The sequence below is a fragment of the Cebus imitator genome, unplaced genomic scaffold (assembly GCF_001604975.1).
Source record: "Cebus imitator isolate Cc_AM_T3 unplaced genomic scaffold, Cebus_imitator-1.0 Scaffold64, whole genome shotgun sequence".
NCBI lineage: Eukaryota > Metazoa > Chordata > Mammalia > Primates > Cebidae > Cebus > Cebus imitator.
Genome location: NW_016107379.1, coordinates 2,320,077 through 2,342,416, shown reverse-complemented (window position 1 = coordinate 2,342,416; position 22,340 = coordinate 2,320,077). Strand labels below are relative to the sequence as shown.

Here is a 22,340-nt window from a genome sequence, read left to right as displayed (position 1 = left end):
AAAAAAAAAAAAAAAAAAGCAGTTCATTTGGATTCACTAAAATCTGTTTCAACAAATTTAGCATTTGCAAGGCAAGGTCCTACCATTAATAAGATATAATTCCTGTTGTACCAGATGTGAATTATTCTGTGTGGCAAACTGACCTAAGCCACTTTGGCCATTGTCAATGGGCAGATACTCTCAGTAAAGGTTGGTACCTCTGATTATTAGAGGTAGGTGGAAGCTGTATCTCCTTTGCTACAACCTTGCTAGCCAGAGCTTTATTTATTTTGATAAAAGCAAGCTTTGAATCAAATTTTGCCTCAGGTACAAATATCTATTGTTCCACAAGCACTAAAACAATTGTATAGCCAGTTCCTATAATCTCAGTGAAGTCCTCATTCTCTCTCCTTTTAGGTTCCTGAGCAAAATGCTTACATGAAAGATTCACTCTAAGGCCAATGCAAAAATATTGTGAAAGCAGGATCAGCTAGCCTTCCAGTTGGGTGAGGCAATCAAATTATTTGTCTTGATGTAGGTAGGGGGAATCATAGCATTGAATGCACTTCTATTTCTAGAGTCAACTCTAAAGATGTTAAGCTGCTAGCCTTGCCTGATTCTTATATCCCATTCATCAAAGGGCAGAAGTGTCTGCACGATTTGTTAAGCTAACTACACATCAAGAACATCACTTATTTCACAAATAAAACATTATATCTAACCTTGTATCATCTATCTATTACCACAATGATACTGCATAACAAACAATCAGAAAGGCTTAGCACATAAAAAAAATAAGTTTATTGCTCAAGTGCCTGAGTTCAGTGGAGTGTCAATTAAGTAGCTCATCTGTTCTTGCCTGGGTTTGCCTGTACATTTGGAGTCAGTTGGCTGTTGGCTGGGGCTACTGGGGCAGCATAGTTCTGATCCATGTGCCTGTCGTCCTCCAGAAGACTATGCAGGGCATGTTCTCATGGTGATAACAGAGAGGCAAGACCAAATAAGCTTAATGAGCAAGCTCTTTCCAAGTGTGTGCTGATGTCATGTCTGCTAACACCCTATTGGCCAAAATAAATTATGTGACTGGGGCAAACACACTCTCCATAGTGGAAGGGCACTGGTGTTCTCACTGTTATTCTTCTCTGTAATGTTGCCTGTTTCTGTTTTTGAATTAGGCGTAAATTTTAAAAACCCAAGATAAAAGCAGTGAAAACTATCTTGCTTTCATTATCCAAGGTCTGTGGCTGTGAATTAATACATGCCATGAATTCATATGTCAGAAAACTGCTTTAGTGTTGTATACTAGTCACTGGTGTCCATGGAGGAAATATTTACCTACTGTTACACATCCTTATCAGCAGTGTTAGATACCATGGTTTAAATGGTACGGGAAGATGATTTTTTAATCTGGCTTATCTTTTGAGGCTGTCAATCTTCAAGTAGTGAGTCTTGCTGGGGCTTTATTAACTAGATCAAATCAGGAACACTTCACTAACCTGTGAAGTTGGATAATAGAAATGGAGAAAGTTGAACATCATATAAACTAATTTTTTTATTGTCCACTTGGTGGTATAATTGTTTTCAGAAAGTAGTGTGAAGAGTAATGAGCCAAGTAAAAGAGAAATAGAATTTTATGAATTCTTAGCCAGGGAAAAATACAGCATATGTTTTAAATAGGTATTCTAATCAGCATTATTATTTTTATTAAGGCATAAAAGATAATGTAATCCAGGGTAGGTGTGTTTATATAGTAAGTTTTTAATGTTTTTATTTTTTTAAGAAGTAGTGATAGTTCTATTTCCCACCACATCAAATAAGGCTACTTGCTTACTGGTTAGAGTTCAGGGCTCAGAAATATAGATTTTAGAGATTGTCTTAATTTGAGTATTACTTAGCACCATTTAATCTTTTTTTTTCTCCTTTTAAATTTAGAAAAGTCCTCATATGAAATAACACTATTCTTACTATGTTATGTTAGTCCTTCCTACTCAAAGTGTGCCAGGAGTTCAAGATCAGCCTGGGCAATATGGCAAAACCCTGTATCTATAAAAAAAAATACAAAAATTAGCCAGATATGGTGGTGCACATCTATAGTCTCAGCTTCTTGAGAGGCTGAGGCAGGAGGATTGACTGAGCCCAGGAGGTCGAGGCTGCAGTGAGCTGTGATCATGCCGTTGCACTTCAGCCTGGGCAACAGAGCAAGACTCTGTCTCAAAAACCCCCCAAAACAAAAAACAAAAAACAAAGTGTGGTCAGCAACATTAGCATCACTTGAGAGCTTGTTAAAAACATGCAGAATCTTGGCTTTTACCCCACACCTACTGAATCAGATTGAAATTTAACAAGGATGATCCCCAGGTAATTTGAGTATCGTTTTACATGGACTGTTCTCCACTGGGGGAATGCAAACAGTGGATGATGAGGTACAAAGGGAAGAAAAGTGGGACAGATGTCAGGACTGGAACCATTTAACAGGTATTCATGGATCTATTCTGAACTTTCAATTGCCCATGCTCCCGCACTGGAGATTGTGTTCAGGAAGCCACCTGCAGTTCCTTTAGGTTCTAAAAGAAAGAAAGCAGAGTGTGTCACTAATTCACCAACTTATCAATAAATCATTAAAATACAGGAGATTCGCCCCGCAGCCCCGGAGTCAAAGCCGGTTCCCGGCCCAGTCCCGTCCTGCAGCAGCCTGCCTCCTCCTTCCTTTCAACATGACAGATGCCGCTGTGTCCTTCGCCAAGGACTTCCTGGCAGGTGGAGTGGCCGCAGCCATCTCCAAGACGGCGGTAGCGCCTATCGAGCGGGTCATGCTGCTGCTGCAGGTACAGCATGCCAGCAAGCAGATCACGGCNTGCCTCCTCTTTCCTTTCAACATGAAAGATGCCGCTGTGTCCTTCGCCAAGGACTTCCTGGCAGGTGGAGTGGCCGCAGCCATCTCCAAGACGGCGGTAGCGCCTATGGAGCAGGTCAAGCTGCTGCTGCAGGTACAACATGCCAGCAAGCAGATCACCGCAGATAAGCAATACAAGGGCATTATAGACTGCGTGGTCCGTATTCCCAAGGAGCAGGGAGTCCTGTCCTTCTGGCGCGGTAACCTGGCCAATGTCATCAGATACTTCCCCACCCAGGCTCTTAACTTCGCCTTCAAAGATAAATACAAGCAGATCTTCCTGGGTGGTGTGGACAAGAGGACCCAGTTTTGGCGCTACTTTGCAGGGAATCTGGCATCAGGCGGTGCTGCTGGGGCCACATCCTTGTGTTTTGTGTACCCTCTTGATTTTGCCCGTACCCGTCTAGCAGCAGATGTGGGTAAAGCTGGAGCTGAAAGGGAATTCCGAGGCCTCGGCGACTGCCTGGTTAAGATCTACAAATCTGATGGGATTAAGGGCCTGTACCAAGGCTTTAACGTGTCTGTGCAGGGTATTATCATCTACCGAGCTGCCTACTTCGGTATCTATGACACTGCAAAGGGAATGCTTGCGGATCCCAAGAACACTCACATCGTTATCAGCTGGATGATCGCACAAACTGTCACTGCTGTTGCCGGGTTGACTTCCTATCCATTTGACACTGTTCGCCACCGCATGATGATGCAGTCGGGGCGCAAAGGAACTGACATCATGTACACAGGCACACTTGACTGCTGGAGGAAGATCGCTCGTGATGAAGGAGGCAAAGCTTTCTTCAAGGGTGCATGGTCCAATGTTCACAGAGGCATGGGTGGTGCTTTTGTACTTGTATGATGAAATCAAGAAATACCCATAAGCTATTTTCTGGGAATTTTCCCCCTGTGAACAGGCATGTTGTATCATATAATGTATCTTGAGCATTCTGGGCAGATTCCTGGCTGTCAGTTTATCTGTGGCAACTATTTACTGGTTGAAAATGGGAAGCAATAATATTCATCTGACCAGTTTTCTCTTAAAGCCATTTCCATGATGATGATGGGACTCAATTGTATTTTTTATTTCAGTCATTCCTGATAAATAACAAATTTGGAGAAATAAAAATATCTAAAATAAAAATAAATAAATAAAATAAAATACAGGAGATTCTATTTTGGCCTAGTCAGCCACTGATAGTGTGACATTTGGTAGGGCATTAATCTCTGAGTCTTTAGCTTCCTTATCTGAAAACAATGAGATGGTTGGGCAAGTTCATCCTTTTCAGTTTTTTGGAAAATGCTATGCTTTTAGGTAGGGTTGATAGTCAACTGGTAAATGCAGGTGGCTCTGTCTCCATCTTTAGACTGGTTTTGTTTGGAGTGGCTGGTGCCGGTGATCTACTGGTAGTTGGGTGGTTTGAATATTTTTCCAAACAATTATTGTAGAGGAACTTGCCATGTGCAGTGGCTCTGCCTGTAAGCCCGGCACTTTAGGACGCCAAGATGGGAGGATTGTTTGAGCCCTGAAGTTTGAGACCAGCTTGGGAAATGTAGCAAGACTGTCTCTATAAAATTTTTTTTTAGACTTGGCACAGTGGCTCACACTTGTAATCCAGCCCTTTGGGAGCCTGAGGTGGGCAAATTGCTTGAGCCCAGGAATTTGAGACCAGCCTGGGCAACATGATGAAACCCTGTCTCCACTAAAAACACAAAAATTAGCCAGGTGTGATGGTGTGCACCTGTAATCCCAGTAACTCAGAGGCTGAGATGGGGCGATTTCTTAAGCCTGTGAGGTCAAGGCTGCAGTGAACTGTGATCATGACACTGCACTTCAGCCTGGGTGACAGCAAGAGACTGTCTAAAAACATTTTTTTTTCCTCTAAATGTAAGAAGTAATTATAAGGGAGCTAAGTATCAGGGACTGTTAGGGACTAAGTGTCACCATCATAAGTTCCAGAGTACTTGCTTGTCACAGACTCAGATTCATGTCTATGTAGAACTGAGGTATCAGAAAGTTGAATTAGGCAGAGCAGAGAACGGAAGGTACATGGGCTTTAGTGTCAGTCTTGGGTTTCCAAGACTAGTTCTGTTGTTTACTAGTTATATGGCTTTGAGTATATTACCTAAAATCACTTAATATCTTTTTTAGGCTCTAACATGAGATTAACATAATAATAACATGTACCTCAAAGTAAAATTGTGAGGAATTGAAAAGAGAATTTATGTAGAGGGTCTGGCAAGTGACAGATGCTCAGTAGATGTTAGTTTCCTTTTCACTTGTGTGTCCATACCCAAATAATTTGTATGTAGAGCTTTACTTCTGCAAACTTCTGTAAGGTGATAACAGAAAATGAACAAAGACACCAAGTACCTTAATAAATTACAAAAAAAGATAGCTAATTGTTAGGGCAATTCTAGTTGGGGTGGAGGGAGATTATATATCCACCTGAAACTCTTGCCAAAATAAAAGGTGGATTTTCTTCTTTCGGCCAGTGATCTTTCAACATTTTTGCTTGCATGCCCTCTTCAAGCATTTTGAAAAAACAAACACACAAAAATAGCTATGTATTCCACATACGTTTTAAAGTTGACATCTACAATTTTTCATCATAAGTTGAAATAGTTGCAAAGGATATGATTTCTGGTGTAATATAAATATTACCATTTGAAAGTAAAACTATTGTTTATTTATCATAGATTAGAATATTTAAAGTAAGAAGCATGCTGAGGAATACCAGTCTACAAGGTGGACCTTTCTGAATTTTTACACTTCTCAGTGAGAAGCAGCTTGGTGAGGACCTGCTTTCCCCAGAATCTCATTCTGTGTCCTGGGTGCCCATTTAACTTTATTTCAAGGAACAGAAGGTGAAAGGTTACATATTTATTCCTGATGGTTCAACACTGCATCTTTGAATAAAAGCTGGGGTTGGCAATCTTTTTTTTTTTTTTTGAGGAAGAATCTCACTTTTGTCACTCAGGCTGGAGAGCAATGGTGCAATCTCGGCTCACTGCAACCTCCGCCTTCTGGGTTCAAGCGATTCTTCTGTCTCAGCCTCCCAAGTAGCTGGGATTACAGGTGCCCACCACCACTCCCAGCTATTTCTTTTTTTTTTTTGTATTTTTAGTAGAGACAGGGTTTCACCATGTTGGCCAGGCTGATCTTGAATTCCTGGTCTCAGGTGATCTGCCTGCCGCAGCCTCTCAAAGTGCTGGGATTACAGACACCAGCTATCATGCCCAGCTGCCAAACTTTTTGTTAAAGGACAAAATAGTATCTACTTTAGGCTTTGAGAGTCATACAGTCTCTGTTGTAACTACGCAGCTCTCCCATTGCAGTGTGAATGTGGTCACAGACAGTGCGTAAATGAATGAACAGGCCTGTGTTCCAATAAAACTACATACTCTTTAGCAGCCACTCCTCATCTCCCCCATCACACTCATAACCCCCATCTCCCTTCCTCTGCCCCTATCCCTAGGCAACGACTTCTCTGCTTTCTGTTTCTGTGGATTCACTTATGATGGACTTTTGGAAGCCTACTTAGTGCTCGCTCTGGTGATTTTGTAAAAACCCAATTCTCTGTATTAAATCTCTTTTTGCTTAAAATGCCTTGAGTGGTTTCTGTTTCTTGTACTGAACCCTAACTGGTTCAGTCAGAGTTAAAGGAAAAAAATGAATGATGAAGAATTTTCAACTTTTTTAAAATTGCATTTTAGGTTTTGGGGTACATGTGAAGAACATGCAAGATTGTTGCCTAGGTACACACATGGCAATGTGATTTGCTGCCTTCCTCCCCTTCACCTATAAGAATTTGCAACTTTTAAAGAAGAGTTTTTTTCATTTTTTTTTTTTTTTTTCGAGATGGAGTCTAGCTCTGTTGCCCAGGCTGGAATGTAGTGGCGTGATCTTGGCTCACTGCAACCTCTGCTTCCCAGGTTGAAGTGATTCTCCTTCCTCAGCCTCCTGAGTAGCTGGAATGACACACATGCACCACCACTCCCAGCTAATTTTTGTGTTTTTAGTAGAGACGTGTTCTGGGAACCTAAGCCTTTGACTTTATACTTTCTGGCTTCATTCTTTAAAATATGTCTATTAGCTTTACAAGACACTTTTGTTTGATTCCCTAAATGACAAAATGCCATGTATTTATTATTTAAAACTTTTGAACAGTACAGACATGATGGTCTTACCTTTAACTACACTTTCTAGGGGTCACCATAATTAACAGATTTTATCCTTTGAGATCTTTCTCTGACACAGGAGCTGTAAGGGAAACTTACTCTGTACAGTAGATGACTTCTTGAGGTGTCTCCTAGGATCTAAGATCTACATACAAAATTAGTGTGTTTCTTGAAAGCCTGGCACAGTGCCCTCATGGTGGTACTTAAATGAATCTTTGTTGATACTGACCTCCAATTTAAATGATTCAGAGCCTTGACAAGGAGCTAAAAAGTAGATCATTTAAGACATGAGTCTGAAATGCACATTTTTATAAGATCCTCTGTATAGCCAGTGCTTTTTTTTTTTATAATTAAATACTTCATTCACTTTTTAAAAAATGTGGATACCTAAGTGGGAGCTGAACAATGAGAACGCATGGACACAGGGAGGGGAACATCACATACCAAGGCCTGTCAGGGGTTGAGGGGCTAGGGGAGAGATAGCATTAGGAGAAATACCTAATGTAGATGATGCGTTGATGGGTGCAGCAAACCACCATGGCACGTGTATACCTAAGTAACAGACCAGCACATTCTGCACCTGTATACCCCAGAACTTAAAGTATAATAAAAAAAATGTGGATACCTATAATACAGAAATAACAAATGTCTTTTTTGTCAAGTGTTATTTTTGCGATGTGAACAAAATGAGGTGATTCTTTATGCTATATCATATTCAGTAAAAATAATACTGATAATACCTGAATTTATAACTGTTTTATTAATTGCTTTATATTTTACTTCATAGGACTTTGAAATGTATCTTATTTGATACATTTGATACATGAGGCAGACTTAATAAGGTTATGCCCATTTTAGAGATGAGTAAATAGAGGCTAACAGAGGTTCATCAACTTGTGAAGGACACACAGTTAGTGGTAGAGCTTCAACAAAAACATTTTGACCTTAGTGTTCTTTTCCCTATGAATACACATAACACTGTCTAGCAATTGCCTTTATTAAATGATAATTGGGTAAGATGATTTTGTGGGACAATTTTGGGACAGTTGGCATATGCTTCTGCAATTTTCATGTATTGTTGCATCACTTTCTCATTTTGGAAGCCAAATGATCGTTTAGCACAGTTACTATAACTCAATAAATTAGTTGTGGCCTGATGAGGGTGCTCTTATTCAATGCATGATTTGAGAATTGATGCTTAGTCTAGTTTATAACATCACATATTGCTTAAGTAAATGAGTGTGTGAGTATGTTTATCTCGGACCAAATAGAGTATTTAGTTTAGCTCTTTCCCCCTTTTCAAACCTGTGCAAAGAACTGGGATCTCAACTCTCCTCCTTATTCTGAAGACACCACAGCATAGATTTAAAACAGTAAAGAACCTTCCAAAGATCAGATTGATTTAACTCTGATTCTGGAGGGAGAGTGTGGGAATATGGGAAGGGAGGCTGGATCTGTCCAGCACTGAGAATGGTAAGCAGCTGAAGAAACGCCTTTAAAAAGCCCTTCTCACCCTCTTCTCCCAACCCAGGCGTAGCAGTCCAGGCATGATGTAGGTAGGATTCCTTTGTGCAAACCCTCAGTTCTTAGATTAACTTCCCTAAACTTTTGGCTGACAACAAAAGTTCTGAAGTGTACATTTGTCCTTCTTGATTTACTGATGGAAAAATTATCTTTAGGTTCTGCTTTTGTATCCTAGCTGCCCATTTATGGACTGACATGGGTAACGCCTTCCTAGCTGGACCTTCTTTCCCACATCCACCATCATACACACACACACTGAAGTGTCTCTCTCGAGCAGGTGCTGTTGTACCCCTAAGCCTGGGAGGCTCTAGGTAGTATAGGAACACACTGTGCTCTGTCAACCCATTTAGCATTTTCACTGGCTTGCCTTTGGACAATATATTAATTTATTGAAAACCATTATAACTTGGAATATTTGATTCCTTAATTAAATAGTGTCAGACAGCAGTGACTCTGCCACTTCCTAGCCTGGAAACTCTGGACAAGTTACCTAACTTCTTTAGTTTTCAGTTTCCTCTTTTACAGAGTAGGGCTAATATAATGGTACCTACCTTAAAGTTTTCTGTAGGAAAACCAATTAGCTTATGGCCTGATCATTATGTCTGGACTATCTTTTGAAACTAACTGACTTTGCACTTTGTGGCTTCAGTCTTTTAAAAAATGTTTATTAACTTTTAGAAATCATTTTTCTTTAATTCCTTAAATCAGTGGTCTCTAACCTTTTTGGCATCAGAGACTGGTTTTGTGGAAGATAATTTTTCCATGGACCATGGAGGTGGGGTGCAGGGAGATGGTTTCAGGATGATTCAAGTGCATTACATTTATTGTGCACTTTATTTCTATATTACTACATTGTAATATACAATGAAGTAATCATACAACTCACCATAATGTAAAATCAGTAGGAGCCATGAGCTTGTTTCCTGTAACTAGACAGTCCCATCTGGGGCTGATGGGAGGCAGTAGATCATCAGGTATTAGATTCTCATAAGGAGTGTGCAGCCTAGATCCCTCGCATGTGCATAATAGGGTTTGTGCTTCTGTGAGAATCCAGTGCTGCCGCTGATCTGACAGGAGGCGGAGCTCAGGCAGTAATGGGAGCCATGGGGGGCAGCTATAAATACAGATGAAGCTTTGCTCACTAACCTGCCACTCACCTCCTGCTGAGCAGCCCAGTTCCTAACAGGCCACGGGCTGGTACTGGTCTGTGGCCTGGGGGTTGGTGACCTCTACCTTAAAAGATAAAACATCATGTATTTATTATTGATATATGACAAATACCCAGTATTATTAAACATGCTTGGTTGTAGTCCCCAACTTTAGGGACCAGGGTATTTTGGAGGAGGGCAGGACTAGTAAGAATAATCTTAGGAGCAATAGCTTGAAATAGCGGCCAAAGAATAAATCCTATAAAGTCAAAAGTAGGAGCTTAATGATAAAAACTTAGGGTAGGAGGAGAGATTCAGGGTCCACACAGGAACTTAGTTATCATTTGGGATACAGCATCTTTGGTATAAGTGGCAGTAAAGGGCACTCAGATTACATTGGGAATCCCAGTAATTCCCTCCCTAAGCAGCCTAATAGGAAGGATGACTCAGAGTGAAACATCCCCAGATTGAGTCCTGGAGCAGCTCAGGGAAACTCGGATCAGTCCATGCATTACACCCAGAAAGACAGAGGTAGAAAATTCTACAGATTGGCACCTGAAATGATAAAATACAAGTATTTGCCTTCCTCCCCCCGTGTTTTACACTTTTACAGTTTAATTTTATACATTTGAGATGATGTAGGTGCCCAGATTTTTCCAAATGAGAAAGTGCTCATTTGGAGATCTTGGATATTTTTGGTCTGGCACACTTTCTATAGCAATGGATTATTGAATTCCAGAGCATTTGAAATGATACAATTGATATGATTTTTAGTGCTGAAAAAAGATGACTCTCCCAATATGTATAAAACCTTTCAGTGATGTTCTTTTTCTTACCATCACAAAGTTGGTATTTTAAACTTATCCTTGTCTTCCTTCTCTGTTTTCAGCTTCTTAAATGCTGCATTGAAAGGATGAAATAGAATGGATGTGAAAAAGAGTTTCCTGAGAAAGACAGCTTTTAGAGAGATAAGATACTTACTGGACTCAAGAAAAGATACCAAATCATGGTGTGCATTTCTGCGTGTGTTTGGGAGAGGAACTGAGGATGGTTATGTAAAAGGAAGGATGTGTTCAACTTAGAAGAATTAAACCTCAACCATCTGTCTTTTCCAAATGGCATTCTTGATTCCAAAATCTTAGGTACAGTGTAAAGTTATTGATGGATGCTATAGTAGCCAGGCTAAGCTGAGCTATTCAGTGGAACAGATAAACCTGAAAATCTCAGTGGCTTAACACAACAAGATTTATTTCTTTTTAATATCACAATCTGATGTAGATTGGGTTGGTCTCCTGCTTGGCTTTCCATCAAGTGACAACTCAGGGATCCAAGTTGCTTTTATTTGGGAACTGTCATCTTGAGAGCATTTTGTTTCCAGCTGTATGGACAGGAGTTAGAGAAGGTGTGGGGAAAGTGCATCCTTCCTGAATCACAAGTGATACATCACTTTAGCTCACATTCCATTAAGAATTAGTGACATGATCCCACTGGGATTCATGGGGTCTTGGATATGGAGCACATGGATATTTGGTGAGCATTAACAATCTCTGCCACAGAAACATTACCTCTATTATGTTATTCTGTATCCTTTATCTTCTCATGGTAGATTTCGCATAGAATTAGTGTCAGGAAAAGGCTTTTCTCTCGTAAAGTGTTGGTATGCTTTTTATTTTCCGCTGGAGTCAGGAACTTTAGATTTAATATTAATGACTATCTAATCTGAGATTTTCAGTAGCATCATGTATCCTATTTCTCTGCTATGTTTCTTGAATCATTTCAGATTGTATTTGATTTTTTAAAAATTGCCATCATCCTTTCTAGTTTTAGCTCTTTATTTAACGAACACTTACCAATAGCTGATGTATTGATAAGGATGAAGGACGCTTTTGGCTGCAACAGAAAAACTAAGTGGTTTTAAGCAATAAGAGTTTTATTATCTGATACAAGAAGTCTGGCAGTTCCAGGACAGGTTAATTCCATGGTGTGATATCATAGAGGATCATGTATACTCACTTTTTCTGCTTTATAAATCTCAGTATTTGGCGGAATCTCCCCTTCCTGTCACATACAGCTTAGTAGTTTCAGGTGTCACCTGCCATGGTAGACCCTATTTGTGATGCAGGAGACAAATGATACAGACTGGTAGTCACGACAGAGCTGCAATGTGGTGCCACCAGGCATACATCACACTTATCATAAAATATTAGACTATATAATCTGTGGAAAATGTTGCAAAATGATGCTGATGGCAGGGTCAGAAATTGTATCCAGACTTGGATGTTAGAGCCAAGCAAATGGCTTGTTGAAAAGAGATTTTGCTTTAGAGAGAAATCATGTTGGTGTACCAGGTGACATGTTTGGTTGGGGGTAGGGTAGGGGACTGTTTGGATAGCGTGGTAGTGATAGAAGTGGTGAGAAGCTGGATTCTGGATATAGTTCGAAGGATTTACTGATCAGTTGGATGTGAGGAGTGAGAGAGAGAGCGGTGTTGGGAATGACTCCAAGTGTTGGCCTGAGTAATGGGAGAAATCGAGTTGCTATTTATCAAGATAGGGAAGACCAATGAGTTTGCTGCTGTCATAAAATAAAATGCGTTTTTAGCAACAACTGGAAGTAAGACATGGCAAGGAGTGGACTGGGCTGAGAGTTCAGATGGAGCTGGAATCAGAGTGCCACCCCAGGTCCTGGGACCCTCCCAGGCAGAAAAGACACTCGGCATGGGCAAGGACTCCACTGTGCCACAGCCTCTTCATTTTTTCCCAGGCCACATTTGTGTCCAAGCAGAATTTGGCTACAAGTGTTAAATTTACAAAGACCTCTAATATCCATTATCCCACCCAACCCTCTGGAGAGCCTTTGTAATGTGGTAACTGCGCTTATGCACATAATCAAAGACTTGAAAACAGTCTCAGAAAAGCCATAATTTCCATATTCATTTATTTAATGAACACTTACTAAACACTTATTTATTTATTTTTGAGGCAGAGTCTCAATCTGTCACCCAGGCTGAAGTCCAGTGACATGATCTCGGCTCACTGCAATCTCCGTCTCCCGGGTTCAAGTGATTCTCCTGCCTGCCTTCCAAGTAGCTTGGATTATAGGCATGTACCACCAGGCCCAACAAATTTTTATACTTTTAGTGGACACAGGGATTCACCGTGTTGGCCAGGCTGGTCTTGAACTCCTAACTTCAAGTGACCTACCTGCCTCTGCCTCCCAAAGTGCTGGGATTATAGGCTTGAGCCACTGCACCTGGCCCCAAACTTTTATTAAGTACTTACCGTATGTGATGAAATAAATCCCATTTCTTCTGATTCAAGACTAGTGTTCTTTCCACAAATCTACTTCAATACATCAAGTCCTACTTCTCTTTCTTTCTATATTTACCTCATAAATATTCCTCTTCTGTCATTTGTGGTTTTGAAATGTCTACAAATTCATGGATACTATTCACTTCTAATGAATAGAATAAAGCAGAAGCGATGGAATAAAACTCAGAGGCCATTTCATAAAAGCCACTGTGGCTTCCTACTTGTTTTCTTGCTCTCTCTCTCTTGGATCACTTGCTCTGGGGAAGCCAGCTGCCATATTGTGAGCAGACCTATGAAAAGGCCCACTTAGTGAAGAACTGAGGCCTTTGGCTGATGGACACATGGGTAACCTTGCAATCAAGTCTTTTGTCCCCAACCAAGCCTTCAGCTGAGACTGCAGACTCATGAAAGATCCTGAGCTAGAAGCATTTTGCCATCCTAATAAACTGCTCTTGAATTTCTGACCCTTAAAACCTGTGAGATAATAAGCACCTGTGCTTTTTTTAAGTATTAGGTTTAAAAACCCTGAAAAAACGAAGAAGAGAAAAGATGACTCATAATCTCACCACATTACAAAGAATAGCTATAGAAAAATTCCAGTAGTATAAAAAGGAAAAATGAAAATAACTCCCCACCATCCCCGATCTTTAGCTCTTTTTCCCACAGTGACATTTTCTTTCCCAAGAAAATGTTCATACATATGCAATACATGTGTAAATCCTTTAAGATGTTCACAAAAGAATCATATTGTATTCATCTGAAAAACTTAATATTATATCCTGAAGATGTCTTCATATAGTATGTATACATCTATCTTATTCTTTTTAATGGATTTCCCGTAATTTAATGTACTGTGTTTCTTTTAACCAGTCCCCGTATATGGACATTTAGGATATTTCTAGTTTCTTTTCTGTTATAAAAATGTCATGATAAACATTTTCATGCTTTTGTGAGTACCCACAAGTAAAGTCCTCTGGATAAAATCCTGGCATCAAGTTGTATGTGCATTTAAAGTTGATGCTATCCACTTGTTCCACAATCTTCGTGCCGAGTTTACACTGATGAAATATGAGAATGCTATATCACCACAAACCTGTGAATATTGTTGATAGTAAGCATCATTTGCTATTTTCTGACCATATGCTTTTCTTCTGTTGAGAATTTGTGTGCCTAGAAGACTGCCTGTCTTATTATATGTAAGATAATAACGTGATAGCTAGCATTTCTGAGGCTTCTTGTGCTTTGCATTTATTTACTGTTTTAATACTTAGAATATTGTAAAAGTATCAATGAAGTAGGTGCTATTATTATCTACTTATGGCTGGTGAGAAAACTGAGCCATAGAGAAATTAAACAAACTGTCCCAGGTCACACAGCTAGGAAGAGGGGAGCCAGGATGCGAATGATATGGAATTTTAAAAAATGAGTAGTTGAGTGAATGAATACATGGATGACCTGTTTACATCCTTTCTCATTTTAATTGAATTTTGTTTATTTTCCTTTTTTGTTTGTAGGATCTTTGTATATATTATGAATATTAACTTCTTTCCTATTCTACATGTTGCAAATATTCCCTCTGGTCTGTTACTTGTCTTTAACTTACTTATTTGCCACCTTTTGATATTCATTTCTTATTCACAATAGAAAACCCTCAAAGTAGTCAAAAATATGATCCCAGATATTGTTGTTAAACATATTTGAGGAAAATGGTGATGACAATTTAGGTGTACAGAGAAATTCTGATGTGGGTAATACAGAGTCTTACTAAGTTAATCTAAATATGAAAAATAACCACAGGGGAGTTAATCACTTTGTCCACACTGAGATACTTTAACATTACGGTTCCCCTTTAGGCATATTTGTAACTGAAAAACAAGGTGTTGGGGGCTTTTATATTATTAGATTGACATTTGGGGAAATGGATTTTTACTGTATCTGCAACATATGAATCCCAATTAGCTAAGTGGCTCTGGGCTAAAGGAACTATAGCGACTTTCTTTCTCATTTTCTTTCTACTTTTTGAAATGCCCTTCCTTCCCATTCCTAGGAACTTCTCTCATCCTACTGAGCCAAGTCACATTTCACTTTGCTTGAGGCCTCTAACCCTTCTTTGATGCCCTGAAGGATTCTTCAGGGAGACTCCATGGCAAACGTCTTTCTTTCCTGTGACAGTCCCACATTTTGATTAGGTGTTCACTTTCCATCCTGTGTCCTCAGGAATGTGATCATCTCTCTAGTTTCAGACCTTAAGTTTGAATTAGTCTAAGCCTAACTCTAGCATGCATGAAATTCTTTTAATACTTGGAGAATGTATTAAAACACAGGCTGCTGATCTGCACCCCCAGAATATCTGATTCCATAGGTCTTGGGTAGGGCATTTCTATCAAGTTTTGAGGGAATGCTGATGCTGATGGCCCAAGGACTAAACTTAGAGAATCAATGGTCTAAGCCAGTCATGATCCAGTCTTCTTTGCCCAGGATTCATTTAGGAATGGATGCGTGCCCCAATCCTGGCCAATGGCACCGAGGGGAAGTCTCCTGTAGAAGGGTTGTCTCACTAACACATGCATGGATGGAGACCCTCCTTCTTTGCTGGGTATATTCCTGGGTTGTTGTTTTTTTTTTAATGTCTGGAGGCTCTGTGGTTAGATTGTGAGCAGAAGGAAAGACTGTTGATAAATCGAGGATTGCAAAGTGAACAGAAGAGTAGAGAGGATCTTGGTCCTTGATGATGTCTTTGTGCCTCTGAAGAACCAGCTCTGGAACCAGCCTAACCCTGGGCCTTCCCATCCCAATCCCCCCACCCCTTGCTCTCCCTCCCCTAGTCCCCCACCCTGACAGGCACCGGTGTGTGGTGCTCCCCTCCTTGTGTCCATGTGTTCTCACTGTTCATCTCCCACTTATGAGTGAGAACATGTGGTGTCTGGTTTTCTGTTCTTGTGTTAGTTTGCTGAGAATGATGGTTTCCAGATTCATCCATGTCCCTGCAAAGAATGCGAACTCATCCTTTTTTATGGCTGCATAGTATTCCATGGTGTATATGTACCACATTTTCTTTATCCAGTCTATCATTGATGGGCATTTGGGTTGCTTTCAAGCCTTTGCTGTTGTGAACAGTGCCACAGTAAACATACGTGTGCGTGTGTCTTTATAAGAGAATGATTTATAATCCTTTGGATATATACTCAGTAATGGGATTGCTGGGTCAAATGGTATTTCTATTTCTAGTTCCTTGAGGAATCGCCTCACTGTCTTTCAAAATGGTTAAACTAATTTATACTCCCACCAACAGTGTAAAAGTGTTCCTATTTCTGATGTGAATTCTGTAATAGTTATATGACCTACACTGACCTTTCAGTGTAGACTTAATTTTTGACTCATTTTATTGTGACTTATGTTGAATAGAACTTCTTAATTTAAGTTACTCAAATTTTTTATTTTTTTAGGGCTTTTGCTTTTTGTGTCTTATTAAATAATCCTTACTTTGAGTATACATTATCTTCTAATAGTTTTATAGTTTTGCTTTTCGCAGGTAAATCTATAAGCCATCCGGAATTGGTGTGAGGAAAGAGCTCCAATTTACTATTATTACCATGATTATTATTTGAGGCAAGGTCTTGTTACGTTTCCCAGGCTGCCTTTGAACTGCTGCAGTCTCTTGAGTAGCTGTGACTACAGGTGCACATCACCATGTGCAGCTTTTATTATTATTTTTTAAATACAGTTAGCCAAATATCCTAGGAGTATTTATTGGTGTCTGTCCCATTCATTGATCTGTTGTACCAGCTCCATCATATTGAGTTTCCATATGTGTGAGAACTGCCTGTCCCTTCACCAATACCAGTATCTTAAAGCCTTGTAATATTTTTTGATATCTGGTAAGATAAGCTCCTTCACCTCCAACTTGTTCTTTTTATTGCTTTCTTGGTTATTCTCAGCCCTTTGCTCTTCCATATGTTCCTTATAGAATCATGTTGTCAAGATCTAAAAAAGAGCATCTTTTGAGAATTTGATTAGCATTACATTCAAACCATGGATTGGGGTGATGAGAATTAACATTTTTATGATACTGAATTTTCTAATCTGTCAATATGATATTCAGCCTTTTTTAAAAAAATGAAGTTTTGTAGTTTTATCAGAAAAGTATTGCTCATCTTCGAATAGGTTTATTATTAGGGACTTTATATGTTTTGGTGCTATTATACATGGTATGTATTCATTAAATATTTCCTTTTTGTTGACAGTGAATGGAAATGCAGTAGATTTTTATACCTTGATTTTGTTTTGCTCAACTTTGCTAAACTCTCTTATTAATTCTCTTATAGGTTATTATTTAATCTTTTACATAGACAATTACATCATCTGTAAACATGACTGCTTGTTTCTTCCTTTTGATTCTTTATTTATTTTTCTTGCATTACTACACTGGTTAGGGTACCCAATCAATGCTGAGTAAGAGTGGAAGTGCAGGCACTCTTGTCTTGTTCCTAACCTTAGAGTGAATTCTTTCAGTGTTTTTTTTTTATTTTTGAGACAGAATTTTGCTCTGTTGCCCAGGCTGGAATGCAGTGGTGTGATCTTGGCTCACTGCAACCTCTGTCTCCTGGGTTCAAGTGATTCTCGTGTCTCAGCCTCCTGAGTAGCTGGGACTACAGGTACATGCCACCACACCTGGCTAATTTTTATATTTTTAGTAGAGACAAGGTTTCACCATGTTGGCCAGGCTAGTCTCAAACTCTTGATCTCAAGTGATCCGCCCACCTCAGCCTCCCAAAAGGGCCAGAATTATAGGCCTGAACTGCCATGCCTGGCCACTTTCAGTGTTTTATCATTAAGTGAAAAGTTTGCTATAGGTTTTTATAGAAATTCTTTATTTTTATTTTTAAGTTCTGGGGCACATGTGCAGGATGTGCAGGTTTGTTACATAAGTAAACATGTGCCATGGTGGTTTGCTGCACCTATCAACCTGTCACCTAGGTATTAGGCCCAGCATGCATTAGTTATTTTTCCTAATGCTTTCCCTTCCTTTACTTCACTTCCCAACGGGCCCCAGTGTATGTTGTTCTCCTCCCTGTGTCCATGTATTCTCATTGTTCAGCTCTCACTTACAAGTGAGAAAATGTGGTGTTTGGTTTTCTGTTCCTGCATTAGTTTGCTGAGGATAATGGCTTCCACCTCCGTCCACGTCCTTGCAAAGGACATGATCTCATTCCTTTTTACGGCTGCATAGTATTCCATGGTGTATATGTACCACATTTTCTTTATCCAGTCTATCATTGATGGGCATTTGGGTTGATTCATGCCTTTGCTATTATAAATAGCGTTGCAATGAACATATGCGTGCATTATCTTTGTAACAGAATGATTTACATTTCTTTGGGCATATACCAAGTAATGAATTGCTGGAGTCAAATTTTTATAGATATTATCTGCTAGGGTAAGAATTTCTAGTTTGCTAAAAGTTGTTCCTATGAGATTTATCAAATACTTTCTCTGCATCTGTTGAGGTAATGGTATATTTTCTGATTTAAAATGTTAGACTAAGTTTATATAGTAAAATATAGTAAACTATATTTTCTGATTTAAAATGTTAGACTAAGTTTTCATTCCTGGGGTAAAACCAACTTATTTGTGACATATTTTCTTTTTTATGCATTGTTCTATTGTTCATCAGTATTTTCTGTATGATATTTGCATCTGTGTCCCTTGGAAATAATTGGGTTGTAATTTATTTTGCCCTTCTGCCCTCAACAAGTTTTAGAATCAAGGTTTTGCTAGGCTCATAATAAAATGATTTGGCTTGTAGATGTATCACTCCAATCTCTGCCTACATCATCAAATGACATTCTCTCCCTGTCCATGTATCCAAATGTATCTCTTCTTTTAAAGACATCAGTCACTGGATTAGGGCCCACCCTAACTCAGTATGACCTCATCTCAGCATCTGCAAAGACCTTATTTCCAAATAAGGTCACATTCATGGGTATCAGGAGTTAGGACTTGAACATATCTTTTTGGTGGACACAATTCAACCTGTAACACAAATATGTATATTTAAGTCACCTAAGTGTAAAATTAGTCAATATTTTTATCTTCCTTTAGACAGCATAAGGATGTTAGAGCATTTTACTGCTTTCAGTCCCTTTCACTTACATGATATCACTGCTGGTTTTCTTTACCACACAAGCTTTTTTTTTTTATTATTGTGTTTATAAGAATATAAACACAATAGATTTGTGTTTATAGTGCATTTGTTTAGATTTAAGCATGCATTTGCCACTTTGGTTATCAATCCATGGTCTTCTTGTCTACATTATTGCTGTTGAGCAGTGAGCTCACACTACAATTGCCATTCCTTTGCAAATAATCTGCCTTTTGTTAGGGTGTTTTTTTAAAAAAAATTTCTTTTTCTTTCCTGTTCTGTAGTTTCAGTATAATTTGTTTAGTTGTGTTTTATATATCTTGTTTGAAACTCATTGGAATTCTTGAGTCTGTGGATTGGTATCTTTTTATCAGTTCTGGAAAATTTTTAGCTATTATATCTTCAATTATTGCCTCTATTCTCTATCCTCTTCCTTAAAAAAACCCTTCTATTAGAGGTTTATTTTTAGTCCCTTTCATTCTTTCTTCCATGACTCAATTTTATTTCATATTTTCCATCTTTTGACTGTTTTTTATTCTAGATAATTTTTTTCAGACTCATCTTCTAGTTCACTACTTCTTTTGTCAACGATGATACTTTTTTTTTCAAACTACTTGGATATTTTTATAGTGTGCTGCTCTTTACTCATATTTTCAATGCCTTCATTTATTCTTTATGTTATATTATACTAGGCTGTATTATACTTATAGCAAGATGCATCAGAGTATTCTAATAGCTGAAGTCTTGCAGGTCTGATTCTGCCAACAGCTATTTCTGCCTCTAGCATATGTTGTTCCCATATGTGTTCAGTGTCTCTTTTGTTTGTACAATGAACTCATATTTTTTGGAACTTATCTGTGATCATTCCTTTTAGTTTAGGCTGAAGGTATCTTACTTCAGGGAGAATTTGCCTTTGTATCAGGTAGCTGCAGCTATCACCAGCCTGAGGCTATTTTAAATTCTGAGTGAAGCTGAACTTTTTAGGTAGGAATTTGGGCTGCTATGAGGGCCAACTGGTAGACACAAAAATTCTCAGGTTTGATATTCAACACCAGGATCGAAATGGGCAATTTCCCTTTTAGAGATCTTGTTTTGGTTTTCTATTTCACATGAATTTTGAGGATGTAGTTTCTTTGGGGATAGGCAGTTCCTGCTGTGTGTGGGACCATCTTCTTTGTGCCTCACCTTTTGGGATGGCTTTGATTTCTATCCTCTATGGCCTGTGGGGTAGTCCATTCTCACACTGCTATAAAGAATTATGGGAAACTGGGTAATTTATGAAGAAAAGAGTTTTGACTCATAGTTCCACAGGCTTACAGGAAGCATGGCTGGGAGGCCTCAGAAAACTCACAATCATGGTGGAAGGCGAAGGGGAAGCAAGGACCTTCTTCGCATGGTGGCAGGAAAGAGAAAGGATGAGGGGGAAAATATCACATACTTTTAAACCATCAGATCTTGTGAGAAGTCACTTGCTATCACGAGAACAGCAAAGGGGAAATCTGCTCTCATGATTCAATCACTTCCCATCAGGCCCTTCTTCCAATTCAATATGAGATTTGCGTGGGGACACAAAGCCAAGCCAAATCAGCCTGTGAGGCCTTGAAACTCTTATGGCTCAACTTCATACAGTTCAGTGAATCCCTCAAGGTGAAAGGTAGCTTCTGTGTTCTTCCTCTCTGGGCACCATTTCCACCCAGTGTTTCCCTCTGAATATTTATTATTAATTGGAATACTCAGCTTGTCATTTAAAGACTAAAAATATTTTATTCAGTATTGTCTATTGTTTACAATGGTAGTATTAGCCATAGTACTTAAGTTATCCAAGTTGCTAGAATTGGAAATCCAACACTTTTGTTTATTTGACTCTTAAGTGCAGTTGAAAGCTAGCTTAGTTACATCCTATTTAGTATTTTTTTTAATTTAATTTTTTTTAATGCCTTGCCCCCTCTGTGTGAAAGTGTCTTAAAAGTAGGGACTCTGGCTCATAGTTATTTATTTATCTATATTTTATTTTCTGGAATGATTTAAAATTTCTTTGTTGTTGTTCTATGAACACCATAAAAAATTCCATTGTTCTATAATCTGCATTATATCATAAATATTGGATATTACATCCAGAAAGTGACACAAAATAATTTCTCAGATGATGTCTTGATATGTACTATGTAAAATATGACCACCATCTTAGACAATTTCTGTGTTTCTGTTTCTAAAGATTGTATACATAAAACAGATCCAAGTGTATAAGAAGTTCACAGGGGCTGGGCATGGTGGCTCACACCTGTAATCTCAGCACTCTGGGAGGCTGAGGTGGGTGGATCACATGATCCACTTGAGATCAGGAGTTCAAGACCAGCCTGGCCAACATGGCGAAACCCAGTCTCTACTAAAAATACAAAAATTAGCCAGGCGTGGTGGCACACACCTGTAATCCCAGCTACTAGGGAGGCAGAGGCAGGAGAATTGCTCCAACCCAGGAGGCAGAGGTTGCAGTGAGCCAAGATTTCACCACTGCACTCCAGCCTGGTCGACAGAGTGAGACTCTGTCTCAAAAAAAAAAAAAAGTTTACAAGGATACATAAAGATACTTTTGCAGTTCTACACTTAAGGTGAGTGGGTTTGTGGGGAAGTCTGGTACATGGATTTGGATGTCAGACTGTTCTATTTGGATTATGCTTTTTTTTGTACTGTACTAACTACATGTACTTGGTAAATGACTTAATTTCCTGGCCTTCAGTTTTCTTATTTGCAAGATGGGTACAATCATTTTGATATTGTGGAGTTGTTGTATTAATAATGTTGGCAAAGAGTCTGTCATATGGTAGACATAATTATTATTATGGTTGACTTGACCACTTCCCAGGGCTTCTGGCCTAGTAGCAACTTGGTTTTTAGGTATCCAAGCCCTACCACTGGGCTCCTAATAGTCACATTCTTAGTTAAGACTATCCATGTACCTCCTGGATTATTCCAGTCCTATCTATCAGTCCCATAGCACTACCCATTTCATAGACCAGCACCCTAAATGGGAGTAGGAAGTCAAGTAGACATTGCAACAGGTGCAGCCTTGACCCTTATTCTCCAGGCTTCTGTGTCTTGGTGAATGTGGCTACTTCTAGATGTTGCATGGTGGATATCACTATGGCAGAAAATCCCTTGTTCCTTTGTAA

At 39.1% G+C, this 22,340-nt stretch overlaps 1 protein-coding gene across 1 annotated transcript; it reads left to right on the top strand.

The window, feature by feature from the left end:
* The first annotated feature begins 2,837 nt into the window (after positions 1–2,837).
* On the top strand, positions 2,838–3,983 carry LOC108305541 (ADP/ATP translocase 2-like). The gene has a single exon (XM_017530211.2). The coding sequence runs from the start codon at positions 2,856–2,858 to the stop codon at positions 3,723–3,725; it is 870 nt and encodes a 289-aa protein (XP_017385700.1). The 5' UTR covers positions 2,838–2,855; the 3' UTR covers positions 3,726–3,983.
* The last annotated feature ends 18,357 nt before the right edge of the window (positions 3,984–22,340 follow it).